The sequence below is a fragment of the Antrostomus carolinensis genome, unplaced genomic scaffold (genome assembly GCF_000700745.2).
Source record: "Antrostomus carolinensis isolate BGI_N321 unplaced genomic scaffold, ASM70074v2 scaffold44, whole genome shotgun sequence".
Classification (NCBI taxonomy): Eukaryota; Metazoa; Chordata; class Aves; order Caprimulgiformes; family Caprimulgidae; genus Antrostomus; species Antrostomus carolinensis.
Genome location: NW_010308440.1, coordinates 26841 through 47231, shown reverse-complemented (window position 1 = coordinate 47231; position 20391 = coordinate 26841). Strand labels below are relative to the sequence as shown.

General features: G+C 40.4%; 1 protein-coding gene across 1 annotated transcript in view; it reads right to left on the bottom strand.

The window, feature by feature from the left end:
- The window catches only part of LOC104523220 (polycystin-1-like protein 2), a 42319-nt gene extending 24116 nt beyond the window's left edge, over positions 1–18203 (bottom strand). The window contains 17 exon segments of the mRNA XM_010165740.1: positions 1355–1480; positions 2338–2532; positions 3011–3156; positions 3373–3573; positions 4074–4215; positions 4454–4574; positions 5162–5369; positions 5981–6098; positions 7220–7269; positions 7976–8074; positions 9187–9591; positions 10249–10478; positions 12112–12259; positions 12678–12788; positions 13564–13749; positions 17108–17272; positions 17807–18203. Coding sequence (XP_010164042.1) covers positions 1355–1480; positions 2338–2532; positions 3011–3156; positions 3373–3573; positions 4074–4215; positions 4454–4574; positions 5162–5369; positions 5981–6098; positions 7220–7269; positions 7976–8074; positions 9187–9591; positions 10249–10478; positions 12112–12259; positions 12678–12788; positions 13564–13749; positions 17108–17272; positions 17807–18203 — 3048 coding nt within the window.
- Between the last annotated feature and the right edge of the window lie 2188 nt (positions 18204–20391).

Here is a 20391-nt window from a genome sequence, read left to right as displayed (position 1 = left end):
GTGTGTTGGTACCACAAGTGACAGAAATGACACTTGTGTCATTTACTGAAAATTGTGACATAAGAAATCTCATGGGACTATTTGTGGCTGCTTTTACTATAATTATTTGTGCTGGGATAATACCTCAGATGCCAATAGAGATGATACACTAGATGGTATACCAGCGTGTAATACAGAGCTGAAAAATGCAGCCTGCTTCTACAGATTTAATCCATAAAAAAGATGAATAATATCTGAAGAAAGCTTGTCTGTCAAACACTGGGAAAGAATACAGTTTAGATGTACAGCAATGTAGTAAATTAGGTTATACTTTTGGGTGCTGTGTCCAGAAAATACCACCCTATTGTCAAGTGTCAATTTTAGCTTCCACAAACCCTGCTGGATTACCAGCAAGCAATACCTTAGGCCTTGAGCTGTGCTAAGTGCCAAAGGAGAATGAGTAGTTTTACAGTTTTTATTTTGTGCCGGAATGCAGCCAGTGATTGCTTTGTGATTGTGAAAACACTGGCCAGCTTTTAGCCCAGGGTGGTGAGGGAGCCAAGAAAATTCATTGCAAGCTTGGACATATCCATTCCCACAGTCTGCAAATGCTTAGCAACCTTACTGCAGGGTGAGTGCTGAATCTGAGCTATGTACTTGTCTTGCCAAAGTTAACCACATACTGCTGAAACGCTCCCAAGCCATTGTCTGGCTGCAACTGTATAATCCATCAGAAACCAGGACAGCTCTTTTTATTGCCAGCCTATTTGGGAAACTTCCCCAGTGACAGTCTGTTCTGTCCTCCCATGTGCTCACTCCTTATGCATAAATAGCATCATCTACTAATAATGTCATGTTGCCAGATAAGATTCAAGAAATAATTTTGTGGGGCCAATCTGAACATTTGTGCCCAGTTCTTCTGGCTGCTGTCGTGTTCCTGCCTTGCTGACAGCTTGCCTGTGTGCATTTTGTGACAATGCATGGATCAGGGACCAATGGATCCGGGCAATCCTAAAAAAATCCCCCTGGGCAGTTTTTCTTCAGGATTCTAAGAGTGCTTTACAAGGTAAAATATACATCCTAACGTGCCTCTAACTAAAAGTTAACATTTGTATCTTGAAGATGTGTTATAAAATGCAACGTGCCGGATGGTCATAGCCTGGATTGTAGTGGTTGCTGAGACAGTATCTCTGAGTCCAAATTCACTTTGAACAGCAAAATGTATTCCCCTCTGGTCAAAATACACATGCTGGTACAGTTGAAAAAATGGGTAAGAACAGATAAGTGTGAGGCACTGAGACTCTTCCAAGGTTAGCGGGGTGCAGGAGAATCTATACTGTTAGTGTGAGGAGATATAGGATGAATTGCTTCTTACCTGTGCTGAGACAGACAGCTCTTCACTCCTGTGCGTGATTTCTTTCAGTACTTCTGACATCTTAAGAGCAGTCTGCACTGATGTTACGTTAACAGCAGAGAGAGTTGTCAGCATTAGTCCTCGGAGCTTGGGATGAAAAGAGATAATTAGGCAAAGGAATAAGATGCTAATTAGGAGTGTGCAAGTAGTGCTGTATATTGACAGCCAGACTTGCTGTAAATTATGCAGTAGAGTAAGACTCCACAACGAGGATCATTTGAACTGATATTAGGTCTGCTGACAAGATGCCAAAACTTGTACAATCACAAGTTTTATGTTACCTCCCAACACAGAGAATTTATACACTGTACATCCATTAAGAGCAAGGAGAGTTACTTGTGAGAATGTATACTAATGTATGTGAATGTATGTGAATTACTGTATAAATGCCACTTCCAGAGAAAGCAGAGCCATGTATGATTGATGTTACTCAAATAATGATTCATAACTGAAGGATACATTGCATTTCTCTAGATCTTTTCATCTGAGGCACTCAAAGCACTGTACAAATATGAGCTTATAACTGAAACGTAAGCTGGTAGCTGCAAGGAACAAACTAAAATTACCTGCCATCTAGTACTTTTTGGGAAAATTATATAGGATATTTTTACCGCAGGAGAGGCTATTTTATTAATATTTAAATTGTTTGTGGAAGATCAAGTTGATTTTAAGTTTAAAAAGAGCATCCAAATTAGTTTAAGTTAATGCAATAACAATTGAGAATGAATTCTTCTACTGATGGATGATAAAACAAATTTATTATGTGGGCAAATAGTGAAAAATAGCTGAAACCTGTGCCAAACACTGAGACAGATACTAGAAACTTGAAACCCTCATTATTTCACGTGGTGATATATGAACATTTTATTACTTAAGAGCTGTCAAAGGATATAGACAGTCCATGATATTGCATTGTACTGAAAGGAAACAAGTGTCTGGCTGACCTCTTTTCGTGTGTCCATCTGTAAAGATATGTTAAAGCTTTCCTCCTGGGTCTCCTGGTTAAGGACTGAAGTCACTGACTTACACAGCTGGAAGAGACTCATGCTGTTGTTCCCATCTTTTAGGATGGTATTTGCCTTCTCAGATACAATAGCCTGCAGGGTCAGGTTCCCATCAATCATATCTGCGTGTCCAACCTGATGAGGAAATCAGATATGCCCTTCACGTTGCTAACGCTGTTATAATTATCTTTGAACTGCTTCCGCAGTCATCTTGTTGACAGCCTAGCTGGAGTGAGACATAAAACTTTGTGTTCCCTGTTTTTAATGTTTTATTTTTAGGGGCTGGATAAGGATCTCCTTACTGGGGCACTGGGGCAGAAGCAGGAGTTTTCTGGGGCCTACACAGAGTAACTACAGACTCACTAAGTACAGCTTATGCTGCATGATGTCCAAATAGATCATCTTTTAAATTTCTGTCCTAGAGAAAAGAAAGTGGAAGATTCTTTTGACTACCCTGAGTCCTCAGAGGTAGTCTCTGTTAGACAGGAAAATTTGGATTATGGAACATTCAGAGGGAAGTTAAAAAGTATAAAATGGGAAAAAACTCCAAAAGTGAATCGCAGGTTAGGTATCAACTTGAGAGATCTTGAAATAAAGTAATTCTTCTATGTACCTTCACTGAAGCATTAGTTTGAACCGTATCACCATAGCTGTTGCTAACAGTAATTGTCATATGCAAAATGAAATCATTTTCCTTTTCTCCAAGTGGAAGATAAACTGGGAAGAGTTCAGGATCCGGGCCACAGTGCAGGAGGGAATCTGAAACAGGAAAGAGAAGGTCCCCTACCAGATACCGCCCAGAGACCTCCTGTTCTCTAAGAACAGGGGACTCTGGGCTTGCTCTGTGCAGGCCTGATTGACTCAATCTTCTGGGGAGCAGAAGCTGGTTGTGCCTTTGCTCTTGTTAGCAATAGTAACCGTGCTTGCTAGAAACACAGAGAAGCAGTTAGCCAAACAGTTCACCTCAGAACTTACTTGGTTTCAGATAGAAGCAGTAGGTGAGCTGCTTGTTATGACTGGATTGGCATGAACCCACCAAGCAAGGAGTGCTGCAGGAGACTGTGAACGTGGTGAGCACTGATCCCTGCTTGGGAGACACGGCACAAGTGGGGGTCTCGGGTGGAGGCACGGTGCTGACAAGGTACGTTTCCTCCCCGTAGCCTTGCTGCGTTGTTGCTGGTTGTGGAGGAAGCAGAACATCAGCAATAATCGTGCCCCAGCAGCACTGATCTTCAGACATTAATACTGCCTGCTTAACAATGATGCTGTTTGTTCAGGCATAGAAACATCAGGGTGGGCTTAATCAGAAATCAGATCCTGCTACTGAATAAGCCGTAAGAGGAAAAGAACTATTAAAAACATGGTAGTGTTTGCATTATAAAGCAAAGCTGTATTACTTGATCAAGCATTGAGCATAACTTCATTTCCAGATGAGCCTTTACAAAGTTATTAACAGCTTGGAGTAAGATGACTGAATTTGTCCTGCTGTGCAACAGCCCAGAACAAACTTTGCTCTTAATTATTTTGAAGAACCCACATATAAAGTAACAGCTCTCAACTTGTGGACTAATTTAACTTCCTGTTTGTCAGTGAAGCTATGTGTGTGTAACATCAGTGTGGTGTCATGACAGCAGAGACTATCTCAAAAGAGTCTGAAAAACCCTGCTTGCCCTTACCTGTTACTTTAATCTGAAAAGCTTCTCCCTGTGTCTGCAAGAAGGAGCTGTTCATTTTCAACATGGATGTGTTGCTTTGAAGCAATTTCAAAGAGTTCTGTCGGAAACCAGTCAGGCCACAGGCTAGAGGGAGGGTCATAGACTGAAAAATCAGACAGAAAAGAAAACATGACAGTAGAGACTCTTTGCTGTGATTTATCAGGAGCAGGGTGGCAGTTTGGTGCCCTTCATTATTACCCCTCCCAAACCAGACACCCCTTTGTCTCAGTCTTTACTATTATTTGACGAAGTATTGCTCTGAGCCGTGTGGCTTTCTCTCAGGATGGATGGGGTTTTTTTGTGTGTGTGTGCAGTATTTCTGAGGAACCTGATGCTCTCACCTTGGTTTGGAATGTGTTATCTAAATACCAGTTATAATATATGGCCTGGGAGTCCTTCCGTCCAGAGACACTCAAAACAATTTCATCACTAGCATTCACTGGCTTGCAGTTCACTTCACACCTATAAGGAATTAAGATGGTAGTTACAGGTAGTAAGTGTATGAGATGTTATAGTCCTTGATGTTGATTGTTTTACTCTCATTTGATGAAAATCTGCAAAAGCTCTGCAATATCAGACAGGTGACACATGACTCACAAATAGTGAAATGCTTAATTTTAAAGCAAGAGATTTAAGATTTTCAACATGACTGAGGCCCAGTACCTGCAAAACTTATTCAGGCTCTCAAAAGATGCCTGCCTCTATTTAAGCTCCTGAAATGATTATATTAATAGATCACTGAAATGCCACTACTCTTTAATAAGGCACTTGACTCTTGAAGAACAGATTTTCTAAGGCAGTAATGTGTATCTGGGTGTCTAGTAGAAATTTCAGACATATCTTAATGGCATTTATTCCCATTGTTTCAATGAGGTTTGCATAGGAAATCTCCAACGTTGAAAGGATGTAGTGGGATCAAAAATCCTAAATGATTTGCAACAACATTGTCACTTTATTAGTGACATTATTATTATTGGTGACTATGGGTTTGCACTATATTTATGCAGTAATAATATTAACCAGTGAATACCAGGGTTTGAAAAACAGACCTGATTTCCAGTTGCAGCTCTTGTTTTGCAGTCACATAGAGACATTGCTCATCCTGCCTCTCTTCATTGCCATGGTTTTGGACTGTAACCCTGACAGTCACTGCTGATTTTGGAGGAGGAAGGCAGGAAGGTGGGATTTGCACCTCAGTTTGGTTGGTGAGGATTATCTGTTGCTGCACACATTTTTTCCACTCAGGCCAGCAAGCTCCTGCAAAACATTTCCTTTATAATTAGAATAGTCATAACATCTCATGTCTCTTGTAAAGGACTTTCCTGCCATAGGTTTCAAAGAGTTTTATAGAGCCAACAAGTTTCCTGAGCCCAATTTAAAGAATGGGTAATCAGAGTTCAGAGTACAGACTGACTTCTTCAAAGTTGTGTCAGGGATAAATATGGGGACAGAACACAGATGCTCTGAATCTCAATCCAGTTTTCAGCCATAAATGTTTTTGCATCATTTTTGATGCTAATTATTGCTAGTTTATTGAGACGTGTACCTTGCAAATGCCTAACTATGCAAGTCACTTCGGATTAGGGTGAGGATTTAGGATGGGCAGATCTTGAAAAATTGAAACCTAGGAGTAGCCACCTTTGGGAAAAGACAAAACTGAGTACTATGCCATGTTATATACCATAATTAGTTTGGTATTACAACCAGGGTAAGGTAGAAGGACATTCTTCACATACAGTGAATGACAAACGTTAAAACCAGTGAGTAAACCATCCTTCAGTCAGATTTTCACCACCTGATCTGGTATGACAGTGAGTTTTTTACTTGTCAAATAGAAGTTGTTGGAAAAGTTCAGGAAATGCACATACCACAGGACCAGAGAAAACTGGAATTATTGTTGTTGTCTGGCCAGCCAAGCGTAACAGTTGTGAAAGGATCCACGTGGCGACTCGGTTTAATATATATTTTGTTTTTTCTTTTGTGATCCTAAATAATAAGTAAATGTATCAGTTAGGATAGGAGCATGTATAGACACAAGTGTATCTTGCTTCTTTATAATGAAAAAGGTCTGAAAGTTTAGAATCCAAATCACCATATGCAGATCAGCAGTTTAAATGATCTTTCCCTGATCAGTAGTAGGATGGAAGTAGAAGCTGTGGGAATAGAAGCACATGGCACAGAGAAATCGTGTGGCAGAGCACTTCTAAACTCATAAGTGGCTTAGCAGCCCAGCTCCCATTTTCAAAACTAATACTAAGTCCCATTAATTTTCCACTTCCACACCAAGACTTTTAACCCTCAGACAATCATTTGTCTTCTAGTACATTCCTTTTTTATCTGAATTGGATACCTTACAGCTATAGATAAACAGGAGAAGGTGGTAGCTGAATTTGTCTTTCTGTGCAATAAACTGTGATAAACTTAGTTTTGAATTAGATTTGTATTCCTCTGATGCAATATATTCTTACAGGCAATCTGTAAAGCATGATGCCTTCTTGTGAAGCAGCACATCTCCTATAACAGACATCTGCCTGTTGATATTATAGTTAAAAACTAGACCTTTAAATGATAACAAAATATTATATCTGTCAATTTTATTATTTAAATTTGTGCAGCTGCTAGCAATTGGTGTATCATCAGTTTCTTAGTTTGCCATAAACTGGAAATTTCGTCTTTGCAAAGTAACTTAAACATTCCAATACAGAAGCAGGAAACACTTAGAAACAATATAAAAATATATTAAACTCTGCTTGAAGGATAGATAGCCCCTCAAAGGGAGGCTTCCATTGGTCAAGTAGATAATTTAAAAATTCATCTAAGCTCATTTCAACGTCTAAAACTGAATCATTGTGAAAAGTTAATATTGTCTAGTCTTGTAGTTGTTACTTGCAGGCTTTTAGGAGTTGCAGATTGAATTCCTGTAAACACATTTGTCTCAGAGACCTTTGGTGTAGATTTTGTCTGAAACCATACGGGGCACAGAAAATCTAATCCATAATCTTATATGCTACAAATAATTCTTTTCAGTATTTTATGCAACACTTTTACTGGTGAGAAACATTTCTAAGCACTTCAATTTTAGTGAAAGATCCTTAAATAATACTTACATTTGTCTTTTGGGTATTTGTTTTGGAGCTGCCTTCTTCCTTAGCAGAATCTGTTTAATGCAAAAAAGAGCAGAATAATTTAGTGCTACCTGTAAAGCTTTGAGACATCCTCGGTAAATATGACTTAAATACACAGGATTTGACTACTGATGGTCTGAAAGATAGAGCTGTAAGAGTCAGGCTCTAGAACTGTGATAAACAGTCTAGTTACAGTAGGTAAAATTGTAACAAGCTAGTCATGTACTGTAATGAAGATGATCCTGATTCTTCAAATATAATGGTATACATAAAAATAAATTCACAGAAAGCGATGGAGTTTCGTTGATGGACAAAGAAAAATGGAGGGAAAACACTGGAAAAGTCTCAGTACTAAACTCACTTTATTCCTGGTATAATTTGCTTTTGTAAATGTAAGGATGAGCCATCTAGAAGCATTTACTGATAGAAATTTATGAGACTGCTGTGATGTAAATATTTTCTGGTTTCAGAGCTGTGTTGTGAGCCATAAACATCCCTAATTATTTCTAGGACAAATAGCAAATGTGCAACGTGTAACATAAACAAAGTGATGCTAATTTCTGACTACTTCAAAGCCAGGGAAGCTGCCTTCATCAAGAAGAAGCCTCCATGAAAGCTTTCAGGACTGTGGCTACAAGGAAAGCAATTACGAGATGCAAACCATAAACACTCCATGAAACGCTCTGATTGCAAAAAGACACATGGTCAAAACCAGCCCTGTCAGATTAATGCAATTACCTTCTTTATGAGAACTGTTAGCCAACACAGTGATGAACCCAAGATCCAGACTCGTGTTTGAGAAGACATTCATGGCCACCACTTTCACTAGGAAAGTACCTAGAGAAGACAAATGGCCAGTTAAGAATAACCGTGGGACCAGTCCATTGTGTTTGGGATACAAAATCCAATTTGTAAAGAAAATCCTATTCTTTTCTGCTAAGAGCTTTGGGATTTTTATGAGTTTCCACTGCTGAAAGGCTTTTCAAGGAATGTTCTTCCCCTTTATGTCAGCTTTTTAATAACTCAGCTGCCTTTGTCCTAGCACATGCAATGCTGTTCTTTGTCAGCTGGCTATGATATTACCACGCAGGAAACTAGAGGTCTGCAAATACTGGAGTCCAAATGAGTTTAGGCATCTTGAGAGAGCAGCTGTCTTGTTTGAAAATTTCTGCCTGAAGGGAAGGGATGTTCAAATGGGTATAGAGAGACCAAATAAAATTTTTCATATTGAATAATTTTAAAACATAAAATGAAATCATAATTAGCTTTTAGCTAATTGTTCCAGCTTTGGCATGGGATTTGAATAGTTCATTAGAGGAGGAAACCTTTTTATCTTCTGCTTCTGAATTAACTCTTAAAGACAATCTCCCTAATCCCACATTTTAAAGGCTTTGATTTCTTAATAATGGAAAGAAAAAATTACTAAAAAGCTTATTCATAAGTAAGTAACAAAAACTATGTGTTGGAGACTGATGCACAGAAAATCTCCCTTTTTCTTTGTCACCTCTACTGAGGACTCTTCAGATTATTAATTACTGCAGTGTAAAATGCAGAGGAGTGTAAACTTGAAAAGTTATACATATGAACAAACAGGAGGAAAACACTTTGTGATGCAGGAAAATTTCATCATTTGTACTTGAATTAGATCATGTAATGAAAAAGTAAACCCTGATTCACTATGTCTTTTTTATTGCACAAATCAGGTGAAGCTTGTGTTCAGTCTCTGTACGGAGACCCATTTGCCAGTTCCATTTTTTTTAGCTTGCTTACAAGTCAATAAGACTGTGCTGTTCATACTGTTCTGCAGACCAAATTTGAGCAGGTAGAAAAGCTACCAAATCCAATTGTACATTATTATCCCCTACCCCGGGGTGCTGGGACTGTTTATGTCAACTCCTCTACTCAGCTGTGAGTGGCTTAGAAATGCAGAAGATGTCATCATGCTGTACCTTCAGAGCGCACGGGAACGGTGTACGTTCGAGGTTCCCCACGAGGGCCGTCTTCCTTGTGAGAGTGAGTTTCATTAGATCCAATCACCACAAACTTCAGCTCATCTGGAGCACCATGAGACACAGAGACATTTACCTCCAAGTTCTCCCCCAGCTGCAGAGTATGAGAAGCTAACACAGCCTGAAGCCCAGATACTGGCTCAATTAAATGAACAGCAACACTCTCAGAGATCTCCGATGCAGTGGTGTTGCTGGATGCTCGGATTTCCAGCTGATGTATCCCTGGGCCCAGCCGCTCTTGAGAGGCTCTGTCGAGTGTCAGATTGTGAGGGACAGTCCCTGTCTTTGCACTGGATTCAGTGAGTGTCATGTTATTTGATAATATAATGTAGGTCACTCCATTGCCTGCAAAAACACAAAACATTTCTCACAGCTTGCATAATAGGCCAGCTAATTCTAGCTGCTTTGTGTGGCATCCAGGTGTTTGTAAAGGAGTCCTAAGAATACTGCAGCAATGCATTTTTAATAAAGTCACTTCAGGTGCTTTTGTGCCCCTCTAGGCTCTCTGTGAGAGTCTATCACATGTTTTCTTCTGGGAGTCTTAGAGCAGTCAAGAGAATTCAAACATACACTACTGAATTTTATTTTTTAAGCATATATGTGGGTTCCAGGAACTTGAAGTGAGAACAAAATATACATCAGCAAATGTGAGCAGCTCAGCGTGGAATCCTCTTACCCTCTATCAAAGAAGCTTTTTTGTGGATTCCTAACTTTCCTACTGGCTTCATGTGGATTCATGTGACTAAAGTTTTTGCTCACGCTTTGTCAGCTTTGTACGGAATGAAAAAGAGTTCATACTTACATTTTTGGGGTGGTGTAATAGATCTGAGAAAGAGCCCTTCCAATGGAGCTGAGAGCATTCAGTTGCAGGAATGCAAGAATTAGAAGGAAAGCATTCACTAAAAAGAAGTATTACTTTGCATAACTAAAATCCTGCTTCTATCTTGTGGGTATCCTAACAATTGGCCTGCTGTTTCAGTCATGCAGTGTAGTTACCCTCACCTCCATTGACTTCAACCTGAATCCACAGCAAGTCCCCATACAGCGTACAGCAGCAAGAGCTGTTCCCAGATCCATACTGGCTGTAGCACCCAGTAATGCTCAGCTGATCCATCTTATCTCGGACAGTCACCCGCTGCTGTGCCGTCACGTGCCATTCGCTGGTGGTGCATTCCACAAAAACTGTGAACTCTCCAGGAGATGAGTATCTGTAGGTGACATTGCTGACCAGTCTAGAATAGAAAGAGAAGAGCTGCTTGTTGTGGTGTCCTGGGAAGTCCTTAGCCTTACATGGTGACAGGGGTCACAGTTCCCAGATTTCTGACCCGACTCAGCTCTCTTGCAGTCACTGTAATCCCTCATTTATTTACATAGAATTTTTATAGTCGAATCATAGAATCATAGAATGGTTTGGGTTGGAAGGGGCCTTAAAGCTCATCCAGTTCCAACCCCCCTGCCATCAGCAGGGACACCTTCCACTAGACCAGGTTGCTCAAAGCCTCATCCAGCCTGGCCTTAAACACTTCCAGGGAGGGGGCATCTACAACTTCCTTGGGCAACCTGAAGGAAGAAGATTGTTCCTTTTTTCCAGCTATGGTGTCATTAAGGATGTATATCAGGGGTGGTCATTCTCAAAGGATATCTATAAGGGTGGATACATTTTGCTGTAAAGTAGGTAGATTACAGTTCAATAACATAATGGCCTTAGATCTGTTTTGTGACTCGTTGGCTGTGAGCACAGACATGTGAATATGCACATTAGAACATGTAACAGCGCCCTTAATTCTCTGTTCTTTATTTTCTTCCCGATTTACCATCCCTTAGATACGTCAGTGGAAGCTGAGGCTGCTCAGCATTTTGTCAGAGCACTCCCTTGCTCTTTTTTTTTTAATGTGCAGCTGCTTCTCTACTTGCCCGTGCTGGCAGAAGTGCTTGTTCACTCCTAGGTGTGGTGCAGCTCAGGATAGCAGTAGGAGATGAATGGATTTGAAGAACTCTCTGGTAGTTGCTATTATTACTAACAAGCACAGGGAGATGGTGTAAAGAATCTAAGGATATTCTTCTTGAATGACATACACCATGGAAGGCAAATAAGTAATATTCCTGACACTATTCTCTCAGGACTATTTATATTCTTATCTTATCTTATGGTACCACTGAGCAAATGCAGACAAAGATCAGGACATATAACCCTTGATAATGCATATTATTATTTTTTTTAACTTCTTTACAGGTACAGGCCTGTGTCTGTAGCTCTGAAAGAATGTTTACTGTTTCTAGTACATTACTACTTTTTGGTTTTTCATTCTTCTACTCTTATTTTCCTAGTTGACTCAAGTAGGATTCCATTAGTAGACAAATAAATTTCTAAAGCCATTCTCTGTCACTCCTAGCACTATGATGAAATCTGATTTTTAAATCCAGCAGAAAAATGGGTGATCTTTTAAAGACACAGTTTTTATGCAATTAAAACAAAATAAAAACTCCAGAATGCCATTGTATTTTTTAAAATATTATTTAAAAACCCCTCTTTAAACTTAAGAAAATAATGCTTGCCTGTTTCTTTGGCAATTACTGACATGTTTTCAATCATTTTCTGTCTTAGGATCTGGAATAAATTCTCTTAGTAAGAAATAGGAATCTCCTGTCATAATAATAATAAGAAAGATTATGGTTGGCAGCCTGACTTAAAATTTTGTATTAATTTCAAAATAAGTTTCTGCAGAATCCAAGTGTCTTGTATCTATGGTCTATTATTAATCTACTTAATTTTTAACATCTCATTTAAGAGACTTGGAGCATTCAATAAAATGCAAGCAGTGAGATTTCCTGGTTGTCTGATGACACAGGAAGGATTTATCTTACGTTGGAGGGTAGTAAGGATCAATAGTGTGGCCATCTCCAGTGCTAATGATGCAGGAAAGGTTGCCAGAGTATGGAGAGAGCATCCAGTTCAAAGTGACTGTGATCTTTTCAAAGACAAAACATGCATCTGCTACAACCAGCTGCAGACCTGTAAAACAGAATGACAGAATTAAATGTCATTGTTTGTCTACTTTTCTTACATAATTCAATTAATTTTCATGTATTGAGAGCAGGCCTTCTCCAAAACTGAGCTGATACTGCTGCTGATTTGAGTGCATTAGTGGTGTGACAGGGAGCTGGGTTTTTTTCCATACCTACTGGTCAAGATTCTTCTTGGAACATAATTTCATTTAAGTGTGTTTTATGTGTCTGAATTTCCTGGCTTTGTATCCTATCAAAAACCCCTCAGTTAGGGCAGGGAAGCTACATTTTTGTGCCTATTTTTAGTGGTCACCACTCTTCCAGGTTCTTCCCTGAGGATGGAGCTGTGATTTCTAAGATAAATATCAATGGTCACAGCAAAAGGTAGAGCAGGCTTTTGGTGTTGACAGCCCCCTCCCACTTACCTTCCTTGCAGTGGTACTGAATAGATAAATAACTTCCAGAAGCTGGACAAGGATCTCCAAAGAAAGTGCCATCCGCTGCCACCTGACAGGCCTGAAGACCATGACACTGGCCTGGAAAAAAGGACCATTTTGTATGAACTAGTGGGGTTTGTCTTTGACGGTCACAACAGCTCAGACAAGAGATGATTACAGAAACACAAGGGCAGGGGGAACAGTATCATGTCACTGATTTTTAGGCAAACTCCCACATCACTTGGACTTCAGTGTGTTGCTTGTTGCTTGATATTTCTTAGCACTGTTACACTTTATTGGAATAAAGTTGAATTAGAGAGGGTAAAAAAATAAAAAAAGGAGTTATGTGTTTTGTTTAATTTTGTCTGGAAGCCCAAAGAATCACCACAGGGACAGGCCATAGCCACTGTTTAGTCTGGCAAGCCCTGGAGCTCTAGCAGACTGTGTGCTCCATGCACAGCAGGCAGCAGCAGATGCCCTCCTGTCCCCATGGGTGCCAGCCTTTTCACCCCTCCTGCTTTGGAATTAGGTTTGTATGGATGTGTGCTATTCCATCTCTGTCAAACCTAGGGCCTCCCATTGAGTTCATCAGGGAGTCAGTGTGCCCACATACTTTCTTCACACAGAGAGATGAACCTTTGTTCTCCATTTGCTCCTCCTTTCCTTCTCTGAACCTTTGCTCCTCACAAAATCCCTCCTTTCCTCAGCCAACCTCCTGTGGGAACCTTCTCCATGTCAGTTCTCACAGATCATTTTAGGAATAATCCACTTTCCTATTCACTAACTCTACTGAAATTCAAGATAAAATATTTTTGGGATCAGGAACTTTAGCATGTACTCTATGCTTCTGACAAGCAATGCCATGAGATGCTACCTGCTACTTCATCTTTGACACTGATCCAGCCACAGTCTTCATCTGTATCATAGGAGAGAGGAGCCTCTGATACACAGTAGTGAGGGGTCTTCCGTCCATAGAAGCTCTCTCCAATTTGAATAACTTCTCCTGATCCACACTGCACAGTGGCATTGTAATTATCACAAGCAATGCTCTGGCCAGATTCTAATAGGAGAAAAAAAATAAAAATCAGATTTAACTTTTTGAATTTCTGAAAAATTCTGCTACAGTTCTCCTGCATATCCATTTTTTGTTTCTCTTTCTCCCCTTTTCTCCCTTTTAAGTTAAACAATTAAGAAAATGAAAAAAAAAAAATTACTTTTTTAAAATCCAAAAGGACAGATTTATGGTTTTCACTGCCTTAGACAAAACTTTGAGAACATTGTTAATAAAACTAAATATTTTAATTAAAAAAACCCCATATTTTTGTGGATAACACGTAGCATTGGTTTGTCCTGCAGTACTGGAAGGTTGGACTAGATGATCTTTCGTGGTCCCTTCCAATCCCCAACATTCTGTTTAAAGTTTCTCTTTACATTCAGAAGAGCCTCGTGGAGGTGTGTGATTTGCATAATATTCAGGTAATTGCTCTGGAGAATAGTTTGCATATTAAGTATGGGACCTGATCCCATTTCTGCTACAGAGACACCTTTGTTCCTGTGTGATACTTGACTGACTTCATTCATCAGGACTGCTCTAATGAGTAAGGTCATATCTCTAAATGTGTACACCTCATTCTTTGATTAATCTGGGACAGTTAATTATCTTTCAGAATTCTTAGCATCCCATAGTAATCAGGATACTTAACTGAAGAGGAGGATTTGAAAGACTGCTGGCACGTGGGAGTGCTGCAGAAGAATGGTTTTGTTTCAGCTGTCTCAGATTTAAATGCATTGTCTTCCAGTGGTTGTTTTGTTCGTTCCCCCGTGATTAGCAGTGCCAATGTGTGCACACTGCAGTAATTGTGCTATTGTTATTTAAAGGCTAAATCTAAGCCTGGCTGTAACTATAGCAACATGATCAGTTTACAGATTAGAGCTCTCTAAATAAGCCAGGAAAATAATTCGCTGTTCAATTCTAACACAGACTATTATCTCATGCATTTTTTTGTTCTTTACTTTGCACAGAGGGCTCCAGTAGTATTTGCTGTCTCAGCAACTTTTACATGGAAAAATGTACAGAACCTGGTTTGTGTTCCAATGTACAAACCCTGGTTCAATATGTATATTTTTAGTACAATAAATTGATAATCTACAGAGCACCAAAAGGTAGAACAGAAATAATAATAAGGGAAATTTTTACTTGTGTTGAGAAACACAAATAATGCTAGGATGGATGGCCAAAGAACGGACAAAAGCAGAACACTGGTTAGTTGTTTTTTACACTTACATCTATCTCAGATGATCAAGTAGCTAAGTTATCAGTTTCATCTGAAGTTTCAAACCCAATGGTAATGTGAACCAGGCCTCACAGCAGTTGTGCAGTGAAGGTGTTAATGATGCCCATTTTACAGGGAGACAAAATTAAGCACTGTCAGGTTGTGGGAACATCCAAACGTTCAACACCCAGGGAAACTAAAGACAATATCACCCCTGTTTCTTTGGGGTATTAGATCTAACTCCTTACATGCAAAGCTGATAAAAGAGGATCCTACTCTGTTATTAAAATATGAATGTGTATTAATGGACATAGACTGTAGATACCAAAAAGAAGGTTATAATTGCCTCAATCTACTCTCGTGTGGGAACATCCAAACGTTCAACACCCAGGGAAACTAAAGACAATATCACCCCTGTTTCTTTGGGGTATTAGATCTAACTCCTTACATGCAAAGCTGATAAAAGAGGATCCTACTCTGTTATTAAAATATGAATGTGTATTAATGGACATAGACTGTAGATACCAAAAAGAAGGTTATAATTGCCTCAATCTACTCTCGGTTTCTTGGGTAATGGAATGATGGATGTCGTTAGGACACTGTTGCTCAATAATGCAAACACTCTTTGAATTTAATGGGCTTTAAGTTAGATCCTGTGGCAACAGATGATACTTTCCTTACAGACAGACAGTTGTCTACTGTGATTGTAATGGAAAAACAATTTTAGTCTGTTTTTGCAAGGAAAAGAAGCTTAAGGGATTGTGCTGGCTGCCAATTTCCTCTCCTCCAATAATTTTTAATGTTAGTCATCTTCAGCCAAATTTGATGTATAGATACAAACCTGAAAACACCCTAAAATTTCATTTAAATCAATAGCTGTGTAGAAGAGCTACACCAGTGCCTCTATTAGAAGCAGGGATCATAACCCTATGTTTATCTGTTCCATGATTCCACTGGCCAGCAGGTACAGCTGGAGCTCTGGAGCAGCTGCAGAACGGCAGGGGAGGCAGCTGAGGGAGGGAAAAGTATCTGCAGAGGTGGGACGTGCTGGGGATATGGGAGTGAACTGGGAGTGCTGAGGAGGAGGGTAGGGAGGGGACGTGGAACAGGAAAACCAGGACAGGAAACAAAACTTCATGAGTTTTGCTGATTGTGGAATGACTTGTTAATTATGACAGAGGTAGTACAGTACTGGACCAGGGCAGCAGCACTGCTTGGGCTTGTGGGAACCTGTACTTGCATACGGGATTTGAAGACTTTTTTTTATATTAGTGAGCCTACAGCCGGACTGTCCTTCCAGTGCTTGTAACCTTAGTTCTAGTTACAGTTTAAAATGCTTGGTTTGAGTGCAAAGTGTGAGGAACACAAATTCCCCTCATATCTATATGTTGAATGGGACGATGTTGCTGGCATTCCTTTCCAGGACTGTTTGTTCCAAGTCACAATTGAAGGGACACAATATCTGTAGATTTTCTGTCTGAGCACTGAAATGCCACCAGGAACTACAGGTTCCTATTTGCTTCCTTATCCTGGGGAATTCCTCAAACTTCACCTGATGGAAGGGTCTGAGAAGAAACAAGAAAAACTTGCTCTCACTTTTTCTTACTCCAGGCTGCTAGGAGTGGTGTCTCTGGAAGCCTGGCTGTATTCTTGCTTCAGTTACAAATCAAACTTATTTTGGCACATAGGTATGATTATGTTTACAGGGCCGTCATACAGGTCCCACCTAGCTCAGGTACTATGGTATTGTGGGAGTTTATTCTCGCAACCATGCTATTATCACTACTCAAATTGGCTTTAAACTAGCTAGCTTACGTCCTCTGTAGACATGGGCTGCTGCACATACAGATTCACTCTCAGATCCATTTCTATTTTACTAGCCCTCTCTTGGAAGCCTGGCTTAATGGCTAGTTGCTGAGCACCTACATCTCCCAGTGATTTCAGGGTTCTTCCATTTTTAGATCAGATCTTACACCAGCACACTGGAAAAAGAGCACCTGCTGGGGTTATATGGCTTTTTGCTTGTTCACTTTTAATAAGCTTTTTTAAGTTATTGCACAGCCACTTTGAAAGCAACGAGGCAATTTATGCACAGTTGTGAACATGGCATGCTCACTCCTCAGTTCCAGCTGCTGTGTATCTTACCAAACTCGCAAATGAAGTCAAATTCCTGGCTGCAGTTTTCAGTCACACCCCACTGATACTTGGCATTCTTCAGGATGTACCCACATGCGGATGAGAAGGGAGATGGCTGATCCTTGTACCAGTTACTGTAGCTTATATTTGAAGTGTCCAACCAAATCATTGACCCTGTGAACAAAGTAATAGTGTCCCAAATGTTTATTTTCCACAGTAATAGAGTCAGAGCCTGCAGAGCAGGACTGCAGCCCTGCTCCTACTGAAGCAGAGGTGGTTTAGTCTGCATAGGGATCTTCAATGATGTTTTATATTTAACCTAATATAATCACTAAAAGAGACACCACCACTTCCCCTGGGCTTTCAGCCTCAAGATTCCACCATTGCCCTTGCATCAGATCTTGCAGCACTTCCTGGTGTGATGAATTGGCTCAGCTTGCTCTTCCACTAGAGATCTAACCCAGCACATTTTTTTCACTGGCAAGCTGATCTAATTCACCACCACAAGATCTGATGGACAGGGTGACAAATGCAACTGGGAAGCAAAGCAGGCAATTAAAACATCTTAATATAAATCTGAAGTTACAGCAACAAAAGTCAGTAGCTTCTCAGCATAAGTCTGAGGGACTGATTGCATTTGTTGTCATGTTAAGTAAGCATCATGAGCTGATACAGTTTTAAAGAAGACATGATTTCAAAATCACCTACCGGCAGTAGTTTCATTCAGCGAGGAGTTTGAGATCAGTCCTATCCACCATTCCTGGTCCTCAGCAATATGTTTTTGCAAGAACTCTTGGGTTTCCTCATTTTCAATAAAGACAAGGTGCCCCCCTCCTCTCTCACACCAGCTCTGGGCACTTGTGAAGGTACGCTGGAGTCTAACAAACTCATAGCATGAATGGTTGAAACCCAGCTGGTACTTTGAGCAAGGGATTCCTTCATCGACGGCTGCCTCCTCCACAGCCAAGCATACAGCAAGAGAAATTAGAGCTGCGATCCCAAGCCACATCCTCAGCTCAGTGCCCTGTGTGGTACTGATCTTGCTTGTCACATCACCACTCTTTTTGCTGCCTTCTTCAAAAGCTTGAGGTGTCACCCTTGTCATGTTGTCAGCATTTCTCCTTCCTCTTTGCTGCTTGCAACAATAGCAGCAATAGAACATGAAACAGATTGCATCTAATATATAACAGTGATTGTGTCTGAGGGTACACACAACAAGGGTTGATGCTAAGTCACTGCAGTGGCCATTGAGAGGCCTATTGTCTAACTGTCTCATTCCATGTGGAGTCAGTTTGAAGAGTTGACATTAGGGTATTGCTTTCCTCCTCAGCAGAGGAGATAAAGTTGATGTATGCTGCTATTGGACACATGGGAAGGTGAGATAAAGCTCCTACATCAAAGGCATCATTGTGTGAACATTAAAGCTGGAGGTCTTTACAACAACAACAGAGAAATACAATAGTCAGAATGAATGGAGAAAGAGGAAAATGAAAAACACAAGGAGTTATGAGATGGGAAACACACAGTGCTCCTCTAGACACATTTAATTGTTTTGGATTGCTTTATTTTTAGTAATTATTATTTGAGGTGCTTGTTTTGGATGCTAATGCGATGTCTACAATTATTGTATCGTATTCATCCCGCCCAGCTGTTTACATATCTGCAGGTTCATCTCAGCTGTCCCAAGCGTTGTGTGTGTTTACACCCCAAGTGAAATGCTCTCATCATCCCTTAAAAGCTAAGCTTCTTAACTATATAGAGCTACCACATTCATACCTGCTAGGAGGTAGAAGGGAAGACCAGAAGTTAAACCAGTGATTTAGAAAAGATGAAAGTATTGCCTTAATCATCAGAGCTACTTGGGAGCCCTATGTGCACATTCCAAAGGCTGCTGATGGATTTTGGGAAGCCAGCCCAGCAACGTTTAGGAACTGAAGCCCCTAAGTGCTTCTGAACTTCCTTACAAAAGATGCCCATCAGGTTTACTGGATTAGCAGAAATACAGCACAAATAAGGATCTTCAGCTATTGCGATCCTCCTGTCCTTGACATTAACTCCATTGAATTTGATGCAATTATCATTAATTTATACCATCATAACCTGACGCTGAAAGAACATGCACTTATATTTAGACATGGATTAGTGAGCCAGCTACTGCATCACAGAGATGCAGGAAGCAGTGATGTTTGGTTGAATTCCCACATCGCAGAAATGCCACCTGAGTGGCACTCGAGCTGAAGGTAATGCACATACCACACACTGTGCCAGTCCAGCTCTAACTCTCTAAAGCTTTCTTGCAAAGTAAAGTAGGTATACTGCATCCAGTAAGCATTTAAGAGTGGTCTTCAGTCCCAAGAACTTGACCTTTAGTTCATTGTCACCTTGCTCAGGTGGATAAAGCAGGATTATGATCAGGGTTTTCAAGATAAAGTCCATGGGAAATTGTTTAATGGATAGGACAATTGTTGGGGAGGAGAGGAAAAGGGAAGAAAATGCACTGTGATGGAGAGATAGAGACTATGCTGGATGTCTCCTTTCTTACTGCACTTGAAAATCAAGACTTACCTCAGCTATGGAACCCTTGGAGCAAATCCCACATTAATTTCTGAGTGACTAATAGGGAGGGTGTAAGGAGGAGCTGAGATGTCAATATTCAGATTGGGTTTCCCAGCTCTGGAGAAGGCAAATCCATATTCTAATTAGCTGATGGATCTGGACCAGTCAATGCCCAGACACCCAACCTCTTCCTGGAAGAGACCATATAACTGATTATCAACTGGTTCTGTTGAGGATGTCTACAAATCAGGAGTCCCTTTTGGGCTGCATACAAAACTTCTTTGGCTTCAGTTTGGGAACCCCCAAGCCAACTGTTTTATATTCAAGTTATTGCAGCAGTCAGAGCTGAGGGCAGCTGCTGCCCACTTAGTTGGCCACTGGATATTTTCATGACATTTCCTCAGAGTCCTTGCTTCTTCTTGGGCCATCTTGACTTGCCAGCCTTTGCAGAAGCTGACAGCCAGTTCTCCTGTTTTGTCCTTTTAGATATGAAAACCAGCCTGTTTCTGAACACATAGGAGTGACGAAGGGGACTGTACTTAGATATGTCTGGCTCAGAGATACACACTCTGCATTTCCAGTAGGTGCCTTTGACTCACATTTGTGATGAATGGATTCTGTAGCATCACCCAGTTCTCTCTCTGCAACTGGAAATTTGACTACATGAACGTACTGCTAAAAATGCCAGAGCTGGAGGTGCCACAGGCTGTCCTCTGCGAATCTGCTCCAAAGCCAGT